The 12,166-nt window shown below is 38.2% G+C and overlaps 1 protein-coding gene across 1 annotated transcript; it reads right to left on the reverse strand.

Annotated features, from left to right (window-relative positions):
• Window positions 1-8,313: 8,313 nt before the first annotated feature.
• On the reverse strand, window positions 8,314-9,282 carry LOC118829740 (olfactory receptor 11G2-like). The gene has a single exon (XM_036736635.1). The coding sequence runs from the start codon at window positions 9,280-9,282 to the stop codon at window positions 8,314-8,316; it is 969 nt and encodes a 322-aa protein (XP_036592530.1).
• Window positions 9,283-12,166: the final 2,884 nt, after the last annotated feature.

Consider the following 12,166-nt stretch of genomic DNA (forward strand, 5'->3'; position numbering starts at 1 on the left):
TTCCCTCCTCAGGCAAAATCTGATGGGAGCAAGATTCACTCATTCCCCCTTCACCCGCCCTCTCCCCTCCTCCCACAGAACTGCTTCCTCTTGCCACCTTTATGCGAGATAATCCACTCCATTCTATCTCTCCCTATCTCTCTCTCTCAATATATTCCTCTCTCATCCCTTAATTTGACTTTATTTCTTTTAGGTATCTTCCCTTCATTTTCAACTTACCCTGTGTCCGTTTTCTCTCTCTCTCTCTCTCTCTCTCTCTCTCTCTCTCTCTATGCATATATATATATATATATATATATATATATATATATACACACATACATATATACATACATACACATTCACTTATATATATATACATACATAAACACACACACACACACACACACACACACACACACATATATATATATATATATATCTATCCATATTCCCTTCAGCTTCCCTAATACTGAGGTCTCATGAATCATACATGTCATCTTTCCATGTAGGAATGTAAACACAACAGTTCAACTTTAGTAAGTCCCTTGCAATTTCTGTTTCTTGATTACCTTTTCATGCTTCTCTTGATTCTTGTGTTTGAAAGTCAAATTTTCTATTCAGCTCTGGTCTTTTCACTGAGAAAGCTTGAAAGTCTTCTATTTTATTGAAAATCCATATTTTGCCTTGGAGCATGATACTCAGTTTTGCTGGGTAAGTGATTCTAGGTTTTAATCCTAGCTCCATCGACCTCCAGAATATCGTATTCCAAGCCCTTCGATCTTTTAATATAGAAGCTGCCAGATCTTGGGTTATTCTAATTGTGTTTCCACAATACTTAAATTGTTTCTTTCTGGCTGCTAGCAGTATTTTCTCCTTGATCTGGGAGCTCTGGAATTTGGCGACAATATTCCTAGAGATTTCTTTTTCGGATCTATTTGTGGAGGCGATCGGTGGATTCTTTCAATTTCTATTTTGCCCTGTGGCTCTAGAATATCAGGGCAGTTCTCCTTGATAATTTATTGAAAGATGGTATCTAGGCTTTTTTTCTGATCATGGCTTTCAGGTTGTCCAATAATTTTTAAATTATCTCTCCTGGATCTATTTTCCAGGTCAGTGGTTTTTCCAATGAGATATTTCACATTGTCTTCCATTTTTTCATTCCTTTGGTTCTCTTTATTAATATCTTGATTTCTCATTAAGTCACTAGCTTCCACTTGCTCCAATCTAATTTTTAAGGTAGTGTTTTCTTCAGTGGTCCATTGGACCTCCTTTTCCATTTGGCTAATTCTGCCTTTCAGGGCATTCTTCTCCTCATTGGCTTTTTGGAGCGCTTTTGCCATTTGTGTTAGTCTATTTTTTAAGGTGTTGTTTTCTTCAGTGTATTTTTCAGTATTTTTTTGGGTCTCCTTTAGCAAGTCACTGACTTTTTTTTTATAGTTTTCTCGCATCCTTCTCATTTCTCTTCCCAATTTTTCCTCTACTTCTCTAACTTGCTTTTCCAAATCCTTTTTGAGCTCTTCCATGGCCTGGGACCAGTTCCTGTTTTTCTTGGAGTCTTCTGTTTTAGGCTCTTTGACTTCGTTGACTTCTTCTGGCTCTATGTTTTGGTCTTCTTTGTCACCAAAGAAAGAATCCAAAGTCTGAGACTGAATCTGGGTGCATTTTCGCTGCCTGGCCATATTTCCAACCACCTGACTTGACCCTTGAGTTTTTCAGTGGGGTATGACTGCTTATAGACTAGAGAGTTCTATGTTCCATGTTTGGGGGGGGATGTGCCAGCTCTGCCACACCAGCACTACTCCTTTCCCAAGAACCCCCAACCCCGACTGGGCTAAATCTTCAGCAGGCTGTGCACTCCTGCTCTGATGCACCACTTAATTCCTCCCATCAGGTGGGCCTGGGGCTGGAAGCAACTGCAGCTGTAGCTGCCCCACCTCTGCTGCCCCCGGGGCTGGTAGCCGAACCTCGAACTCCTTCCACTCCCGCAGCTTTTCCCACTAACCTTCTCCACAGTCTTTGCTGTTTGTGGGTTGAGAAGTCTGGTAACTGCTGCAGCTCACTGATTCAGGGTGCTAGGGCCTTCTCTGCCCGGCTCCTGGTCTGGTTGGTCCACGCTGCTCAAGCTGGGCTCTGCTCCGCTCCCCTCCCATCTTCCAGCTCCCTGCTCCATGTGGGACAGACCTCACCCAGAGACCATACAGGATGTCCTGGGCTGGAGCCCTGCTTCCCTCTGCTGTTTTGTGGGTTCTGCAGTTCTAGAATTGGTTCAGAGCCATTTTTTATAGGTTTTTGGAGGGGCTTGGCAGGAGAGCTCATGCTAGTCCCTACTTTCCTGCTGCCATCTTGGCTCCGCCCCCTCCAATCTAATTTTTAAGGTGGTATTTTCTTCAGTGGTCTTTTGGATCTGCTTTTCTATTTGTCTAATTCCACCTTTCAAGGCATTGTTCTCCTCACTGGCTTTTTGGAGCTCTTTTTTCTTTTTGGTTAGTCTATTTTTTCAAGGTGTTATTTTCTTCAGTATTTTTTTGGTCTCCTTTAGCAAGTCACTGACTTTTTTTTCATGGTTTTCTTGTATTCCTCTCATTTCTCTACCCAATTTTTCCTCTACTTCTCCAATTTGCTTTTCCAAATACTTTTTGAGCTCTTCCATGGCCTGAGACAAGTTCATGTTTTCCTTGGAGGCTTTTGATGTTTGCTCTTTGACTTTGTTGACATCTTCTGGCTGTATGCTTTGGTCTTCTTTGTAACCAAAAAAATATTCCAAAGTCTGAGTCAGAATCTGAGTCCATTTTGCTGCCTGTTCATGTTCCCAGCCAAATACTTGACCTTTTTTCGACAGGGTATGACTGCTTGTAGAGTAGAGAATACCTTGTCCCAAGCTTGAGGGGATGTGCTGTTGCATTCAGAGCTATTTCTACACAGCCAGCTTTGCCACACCAACACTTCTCCTCCCCCAAGTACCAACAACCTAGGCCTAGACTGCGATCTAAGCCAGCTGAGAGTGAGAGTGGAGCTGTAAGGTCAATCTGTAAGTGAAAGATCTTTCCTGCCCATTGAATAGGCCTCAGGTGGGACCAACCAAGGGAGACCTGATGAGAGGTAGGCCCACACCCTTTCACTAACTAGATGTGAGGCCTCAGGCCCCACACCTTTTTGTTAAGTAGGCTCTGAGCCCTGAGTGCCATGAACAGGATATATAAGATCTGAGTTTGTGGTTTGTTATGGGACTCTCGCTCACTGGAAGAACATTGTGTGATTTGACCAGATGAGACCCTGGGTAGCCGCTGGAGCCCCCTGATTTTGAAAACCCAGATGCTGGTGCCTCTGTCTCTCTGGTAACTATATAATTTTGGTCAGACAGATAGAGGCCTGTCTGTCGATATTTGCACGTTATTTGCTCTGTTTATATAACATATATTTGTAATTTCTGCTTCTATTTGCTCTGAAGTTCAGGGTGCTGGCTTTCCCCCCTGAACTAAGTGAATGATATATTAAAGTAAGATTCTTAACCCCTTAAAGCTGCTTTCCTTACAAAAGTAGATCAAAGAACCTGTGCCAGCAGCCCTTCCATGTACTGGTGTTATCAGTCTCTCATCCCCACAGCAGCTGTTAGCAACACTGTTGTTACAGGAGCACAGTCCAGTGCTGGCACAGAGACTGGACCACAAAAAACCCAGAGCAGGCCTGAGGGAAACTGAGTCAGTGGCAGCAGTGGCAGTTTCCAGACCTCTCAGCCCACAGATTCCAAAGACAACTTAGAAAGTCAGCAGGAGGGAGGAAAGGAGAGAATTTGGAATTTAAGTTTTAAAAATGAATGGTAGAAATTGTTTTTACATGTAACTGGGAAAAATAAAATACTAAATAAATAATTAATTAAAATCATAAAACAAAATCAAAAGAATGAAAAAAAGGAAGAGAATGTGAAACATCTTGTCAGAAAAACAACTGATCTGGAGAACAGATGGAGGAGAAATAATATAAGAATAGTCAGATTATCTGAAAATAATGAAAAAAAAGGAATCCTGATATAGTATTACAAGAAATTATGGAGGAAAATTACCCTGAAGTTCTAGAACAAGAAGGCAAAGCAGAAACATAAAAAAAATCCACTGATCACCACCTGAAAGAGATCCCAGGAGAAAAACTTACAGGAATATTGTAGCAAAGTTTCAAAGCTCCCAGGTTAAGAAGAAAATATTGGAAACAACAAGAAAAAAAATCAATTTAAATGTCATGGGATAGACAAGACCTAGCATCTACTACATTCAAGGACTTTAGGTCTTGGAGTACTATATTTGATAGAGTGAAAGAGCTGGTGTTACAACCAAGGGTAACTTACCTAGCAAAGTTAGATATAATTCTGCATGAAAAAAATGAACATTTAATGAACTTAAAGACTTTCAGGCATTTGCAACAAAAACAAAACTTAAAGGAAAATTTGACATATAACATACAGTAGAAATACAAGGTAAAAGCCAATAATAAGAGACTCAATACATTCAAATTATTTACTTCTTATATGTGAAAATATTATCAGTACTTTTACGCTTGTCCTTATTACATGGGTAGTTTGAAAGAAAGGCTTGGGATGAGCTGAGAATGACAGTGTGATTCTAAAAAAAAATTAAACTATATACGAGAGATCAAAAGGAGTAATTATCTCATACAAATGAGGCATAAAAGGAAAAAAAGTTGATACAGAAGATACTAGTAGGGGGAGTGTGGGTAGCACTGGAACTTCATTCTCATCAAGACCAAGTCAAAGAGGACACAACACATATATCTAGAAAGGTACAAAAGTTTCCTACATTGAGAAAAATATAAGAGGGCAACAAGATAGAGTAGGGGGAGAGGTGGGTAGGTCAAGGAATGAGAGGGCAAGAAAGGTGGTAGAAGTAAAGCAGAGAAGTGAGGAGGGATAGGTTAAATAGAGTGAGAAGGTGTAACAACAATGCTACTTGCTGCTACTGTGGCTGTGTAAAGCCAATAACACCAGCACACAGAAGGGCTGCTAGCACAGGTTCTTTGATCTGCTTTTCCAAGGAAAGCAACTTTAAGGGGTTTACAATCTCACTTTAATTAAACATGCATATATCATTCACTTAGTTGAGGGGAAAAAGTCAGCACCCTGAACTTCAGAAAGACACAAACAGAAATTACAAGCAGAAATTACATAAGCAGAGCAAAATAACATAAATCAACAGACAGGCTTCTAGCTGTCTGTCCAATACATTACATATATAGTCACCAGAGAGAGAAGCACCAAGATGTAGGTTTTTCAAAGATGAGGGGCTCCAATAGCTACGCAGAGTCTTGTCTTGTCAAATCACACAACACTCTTCCAGTGAGTGAGCCCCAAGCAAAGTGCTAACCTCAGAGTATGTATACACTTCTTCAGAGTCAGAGGGTGTCACAACCATGTGACTCAATCTCATGTGATCTAGGCCTTCTCAAAGACTCCCAATTCAATCAAAGACTCTTGGTTGAAGCAAAGGAAACAATCAAAGACACCTGTTTCCTAAAAGCGCTCCAAAACAAAAGACAAAAAAAAAAGTCCCACTTTACTTGCCAGTACTGAAGGATAGTGAACAAAAATAGAAAGGGAAAAAATACACAATTATAGCTTAGAATGTTGATGGGATGAATTTACCCATAAAATTGAAATAGACAGCAGATTAGAAATTTGAATTCAACAATACGTGGCTTTTAGGAAACACTATAAAAATGAGAGATACACATAAAGATAAAATAAAGTGCAGGAGTGAAATTTATTATGCTAAAAAAGCTGGGGTAGTAATCATCATCTCAGATGAAGTTAAAGCTAAACTAAATTTAATCAAAAAAAGAAAAATAAGGAAACTACACTGTGTCAGTAATATCATTCAATGTTATTTTAGATCATTTAAAATAAATAGAATAAAATATCTGAGAGTATACTTTCCAAAACTGACACAGGAAATATATGAACATTGTAATAGCAAGTGGAGTGAGATTTTTTGCTGTTTTTTTTTTGTTTTGGAGTGCTTCTCAGCACCAAGACAGTCAATTGCCTTTGAGACTTGCCTTTGCTTCAATCAAGAGTCTTTGACTGAATCAGGAGTCTTTGATGGCCTGCTTATGTCACTAGAAGGCCTAGGTCACATGGGTTTGAGTCACATGATTGTGACATCCTCTGACCCTGAAAAAGAGTGTATAGACTCTAAGTTTATCATTTTGCTTGGAGCTCACTCACTGGAAAAGTGCCTTGTGATACGACCAAATGAGACTCTGGGTGGCCATTGTTAAGGAATCCCTTGCTTTGAAAACCCAGATGTTGGTGCCTCTCTCTCTGGTAACTACGTATATATAGCTTTGGTCAGACAGCAAGAAGCTTGTCTGTTGATTTGTGTTATTTTTCTCTGTTTGTATAATTTCTGCTTTTAATTTCTATTTGTGTTTTCTCTGAAGTTCAGGGTGCTGACTTTTCCCCCTGAACTAAGTGAATGATACATGTATGTTTAATTAAAGTGAGATTGTAAACCCCTTAAAGTTGCTTTCCTTAGAAAAGCAGATCAAAGGACCTGTGCTAGCAGCCATTCTGTGTGCCGGTGTTATTGGCTTTACACAGTCAGCAAGTATCACTGTTGTTACAAACATAAACATAAATTTTTTTTAAAGAAATAAATTTAATTTATTGAAGTAAATTTATTATTTATGAGAAGGTAAACCAAATATAATAAAAATGACAATTTTACCTAACTAATCTCTTTATTCAACGCTACCCCAACTAAATTACTAAAGAAAATTGTGCTAAGAAAAATAAACAATGAAGTTCATTTGGAAGGACAAAAGTTCAAGGATTTCAAAGAAACAAGGGAAAAAAGATATAAAGGAAGCAGATTCAACAGTATCATGCCTTAAACTATATCATAAGGTGAGAGAGCACTGTTGAAGTGTAAAATGGATAATTTTGATTATTTCAAATTAAAATTTTCTTGTATAAATAGAACCAATGTATCCAAGAAGAGATGGAATGCGAAAAATTGGGGGAAAAAAACTTTTGTAGACAATATCTGAAATAGGATGTGATTATGTGGGAGTATTGCCGTGGTGTAATAAATGATGACCAAGTTGATTTTGAAAAAAAAATGGAAAGACCTGGACTTAAGGAGGAAGATGCTACCCACTTTCAGAGAAAGGGATGATAAGTGGAAATAAGCACATTATTGTATTGCATATACATGTGTTAGTGTATATGTGTATGTTTATCTATATATGTGTATATCTTTTCAGAAGCCTATTTCTCTCTCTCACTCTATGTATATATATGTATATATATATACATATATGTATACACATGCATACATAAATATATATATATTTATAGGTGTCTAGGTACATGTATCTGCATTTAATTATACCCTTCTTTGCTGTGGGGATGGGGTGGGAGGGGGAAAATTAAGTAAAAATGTCACAGCAGAGAACAAAGAAATCCTATCAGGAAGCAAACATTTGAGAAGCTTGGAAAATAATGTATAGTATTTATTATACAGGTTTTCTTGTGATAGAAATTCATTACTTTGTACTGAATCCTCTCTTATATTCCACTATGTATATGGCAATTTTTTTCTTTTCTTGTTTTGTACTCAAGTTTAAAATAAATTTCAAAAATTAAAAATAGGGAAAACCTACCTTTCTTCCTTTATGAAGATTTGGGGGAGTATGGTTGTGAGATATTTCATATAGTCTTTGATTTGGTCTATGTGTTGATTTCTTTTTTTTTTACTGAAGGGATTTTTTTCTTCACTTTTAAAATATTTGGTACAATTGAAGGCTTTCTCGGAAGAAAAAGGAAAAAATATTTGGAAATGAATATAGTGTAAAAACAAAAGTAATGACATAAAGTTCAAAAACAAAAGAAAAGATAGGTGGGGGCACTATCACAAATGTCTGGGAAGAACTTTTTTAGTTACAGTCAGGTTCTTATGGCTCCTGGTTCCTTTCTTTACCTTCCCACCATCTTTCTCCTTAAACCCACGGCCTAATCAGGAAATGTACCTTGTCTTTTTACCCATTTTTTGAACCTCAATTGCCTGACAAATGGGCCAACCATTACAGATTTACTTATACATTTTCATTTGATATTCAAAATGACTCCTATCCCCATGTAAAAGGCTGGCACATGATATATATATTATTGTGTAAAAGGACTATTTATCTCAGACCTTAACTTCACTTCTAAGTGGAGTCCTGTTGCTATTTCACAGGGACTGACTAATGTTTTTTTTTTCCTTAGTTCATAATGGTCACATAATTCTCCACTATGTTAAAAATGTATGGAATAAATTATTTTCATTTCCTGTGTCCTTTAGGGAATCTCTGGGACAACCCACCCAAGAGTTTCTTTAGAGCTTTCTTCATATCTCTGTTCCGGAGGCTGTAGATCAGGGGATTGAAGAATGGAGTTGCCATGGAGTAGAACAAGGTTATAAACTTCTGCATTCCAGATTCATTCCCAGATCCTGGGCTCACATACATCACCATGACTGAGCCATAGAATAGAGACACCACAGTGAAATGGGAGGCACATGTTGAGAAGGCCTTATTTCTTCCAGAGCCTGATGGCACCCTCAGTACAGCCCTCAGGACATGGGAATAGGAACCTAGTATGTAGAGGAAGGTGATGAAGATGATGAGAGAGCTGATGGTACCACAGGCCAAAGTAGTCCTGGGGACTGGGGCACAGGACAGGGCCAACAATGGCCCCAGGTCACACAGAAAGTGGTCAATGATGTTTGGGCCACAGAAGGGTACCTGTGAGAGTAGGATCACAGGGGTCAGTAACCAGAGGAAGCCACCTACCCAGCAGAAGAATGCCAAGTTAATACAGAGGCTGTGCGTCATGATGGTGGAGTAATGTAGAGGCTGGCAAATGGCAAGGTAGCGATCAAATGCCATCACAGATAAAAACAAACCTTCAGAAGCACACATTGAGAAGAAGAAATAGAATTGAAGCAAGCAGCCAGTAAAAGAGATGGTTTTGGTTTCAGAGAGCATGTTGGCCAACATTTTGGGCACATCAGTGTTAACATAGCAGATTTCTAAGAAGGAGAAATTGGCCAAGAGAGTATACATGGGAGTGTGGAGCTGCTGACTTGACCACACAGCACAGATTATGGATGTATTCCCCATGATGGTGAGGAGGTAAATGACAGAGAACAACATAAGGAGGATGCTTTGAGTCTCTTTTTGACAAGTGAAACCCAAGAGGATAAACTCACTTACAGTGCCAGAGATATTAGTGGTTCCTGAGGTCTTCATTTCTCTCTTATCTGTGAAAGTAAAAGAAACAATAAATATCTGAAGGCTAGTTTGGCCTTTTACCTTCTCTCCCCTTTCCTTCCTTACCCTACCTCTGTCTAAGAATCTGCTTTCACCTTTCTGTCCCTGGTCTATTATTCATGATACTGAAGTTGTGGTATTTTGCAACCATAACCAGAAGAAACTGTACAGTTTGATGTAGCTTCCAGAATTTTCTGACTTATCCTAGGGATTTGCTTGAGCTCTGAGAAAAAGCAGCTTGACAAATTACGTAGTAGACATCCCACAGTCTACTATTGCATACGTCCATTCTACAGAGCAAAACCATCACCACAATAGATTTGTAACTACCTTCTGAAATACAGGTCAGAACCATTCTCCATCTGTACTTGATTCTTTTCAGCGTACCATTTCATTTCATACAGAGATACACATATAGAGGTGATGTGAACCAACCCAGAGGGATCCATTTACTTCTTAATTCAATGCTCCATTTCCATGAAATCCAAGATTTTAAATGATGAATTCTGAAGTGGGTCAGCATTATGTCATTACTATATCTAAATTGTTACATCATTAAGCCATTGATGCTATTTAAATCTTCTGACTAAAGTGTATTGGGGTGATGTCAACGACTGAAATTCTACTTTTAAATAGCATAGTTGATTTCATGGAAAGAAATAAAAAGGTTCTATGACTGTAAGTCATATCTCTAATTCTTATCAGCTATTTCCCAACTCCACAGTTTTGTTTATAATGGAGACCAGGTGAAAGACTGTGTATGGAGTGCTAGAAACAGATTGAGAGCTGCCTCTGTTGAGGTGCCTCAGTAATGTTTTTTCTTATATAAAAAGACAACACAGTGTCCCAAGAGAGGAAAACCAAACATTTCACATCCATTTTTGGCAGTGTTCTGGAATTCCTAATGCTGGCACTGCCATTATCAAGATTCTGATGTTTAAAGGTAAGTGAAATATTTCCCATTCAGGAGGTTTTGAGAAGGTACTTCAAGTGCCCATCCTATCTGGTCTTTATATTTTTGGTTCTTCTAAGCATAGTCACAATCTCTCCATGTCTTGGTAGCTCACATTTAGATAGCATTTTAAGTTTTATAAAACATATCAGGAGAGGATTATGGGATTATGGTAGAGTAGGTCAGAAAAATCCAGGCTCTCCATATTTTCCACACAAAAAAAGATAGGCTATCCCCTCAAAGTGAACACAGAGCAGCAGATATAAATAAAATCCAGGGTAAAGCAGTTGTCCTCCTGAGAAAACCTCTGGAAAGACTAGACTCCTAGGGACAGAGGTTTGGTGGGACTATGATACAAACAGTTCCAGGAAGACTCCACTGAAACAACAAACAACAAACCCTGGGAGCATCTGGGTCAGGAAACAGCCTCAGCCTCAAGAATTTTTACTTCACAGACAGTGATGGGGTTGGTCTCCTGAGTAAGGGAAGATTGAAAGATTCTCCACTGTTTTGGGATGGCAGGCCCATCTGTGTTGACCAGATGTTGTCTGGGCTGCAGCTGTGAGTGAGGAGGAGTGAGCACATGCCCTGCAAGTGCAGTAACAGAGGGGAGGGTACCCTGTTGGCTGTGGACACTTGCAAAAGAATGGATTCCCTGGTTTCCATTCCAGGGCAGAGGGAAGAGCTGAAGTTTGCAGTCATTGGAGGGACTGCAGAGAGCAAGAGCGTTGGCAGGATGGTTTGACTGGAGGCCCTGCTTGTAGCTCAATGGTGGAGAGGAATACTGAATATTGGTTCCTGGACAAAGCTCAAAAAATAAGCGTAAAAAGGAATGAGACTTGGAACACCATTCCTACACCTTGGGACTAGAACCTGATTTTAATAATATACTGCTAAAAATAAAATAAAATTAAAATGAGTAAGTAAAGGAGAAAGAACCCAACCACAGACAGCTACTATGGGGATAGAGAAGATGCGGGCTCACATTCAGAGGAAGTTAGTGAAGTTAAGATAGCCTTTCCTACTTCTAAGAGAAATTTCAAATGAATACAAGCCCAAAAATAATTCTTGGAAGAACTCAGAAATGGCTTCAAAAATCAAATAAGAGCAATACAAGAAAATCAAGGAAATTATGAAAAGAAGGTCAACCAATTGAAAAAAAAAGATTTAAAAACTTAAGAAAATGCCACCTTGAAAACTCGAATTAAGCAAGGGGAAACTAATGACATTATTAGATACCAAGAAATAACAAAACAAAATAAAAAAAGAAGACAATGTTAAATATCTCACTAGAAAAACAACTGGTATGGAGTACAGATTGAGGAGACACAATGTAGGAATTATTGAAATGCCTGAAAGTATTATTTGAAAAGAGAATCTTGATACAATATTGCTAGAAATCACTCAGAAAATTGCTCTGAAGTTCTAGAACTAGAGGGTAAAGTAGAAATAGAAAAAAAAATCCACCTGAAAGAAATCTCAGGAGGAAAACTTACAGGAATATCATAGCCAAGTTGGAAAATCCTAAAGACCCAACTAAAAAGTTAGTCAAAACAATGAACAATTTCAGCAAAATAACAGGATACAAAGTAAATTACCATAAATCATCATTATTCCTAAATATCACTAACAAAACCCTGCAAGAAGAGATTACAAGAGATATCTCATTTAAAATAATTGTAGACAGTAAAAAAATAACTGAAAATCCACCTACCAAATCAAAACTAAGAACTATATAAACAAAATTATGAAAAAACTTTTTATGTAAATAAAATCAGATTTAAATAATAGGAGAAATGTTAATAGTTCATGATTCAGAAGGGCCAATATATTAAAAATAACAATTTTACTTAACAATCTATTTATTCAATGCCATCCCAATTAAATTACCAAAAATATTTTATTGAGCTA

The sequence above is a fragment of the Trichosurus vulpecula genome, chromosome 8, assembly GCF_011100635.1.
Source record: "Trichosurus vulpecula isolate mTriVul1 chromosome 8, mTriVul1.pri, whole genome shotgun sequence".
NCBI classification, from domain to species: domain Eukaryota; kingdom Metazoa; phylum Chordata; class Mammalia; order Diprotodontia; family Phalangeridae; genus Trichosurus; species Trichosurus vulpecula.

What these genes read in the sequence shown, in the direction of transcription:
- LOC118829740 (XM_036736635.1), bottom strand. Translation starts at nt 9,282, where the DNA reads ATGAAGACCTCAGGAACCACTAATATCTCTGGCACTGTAAGTGAGTTT.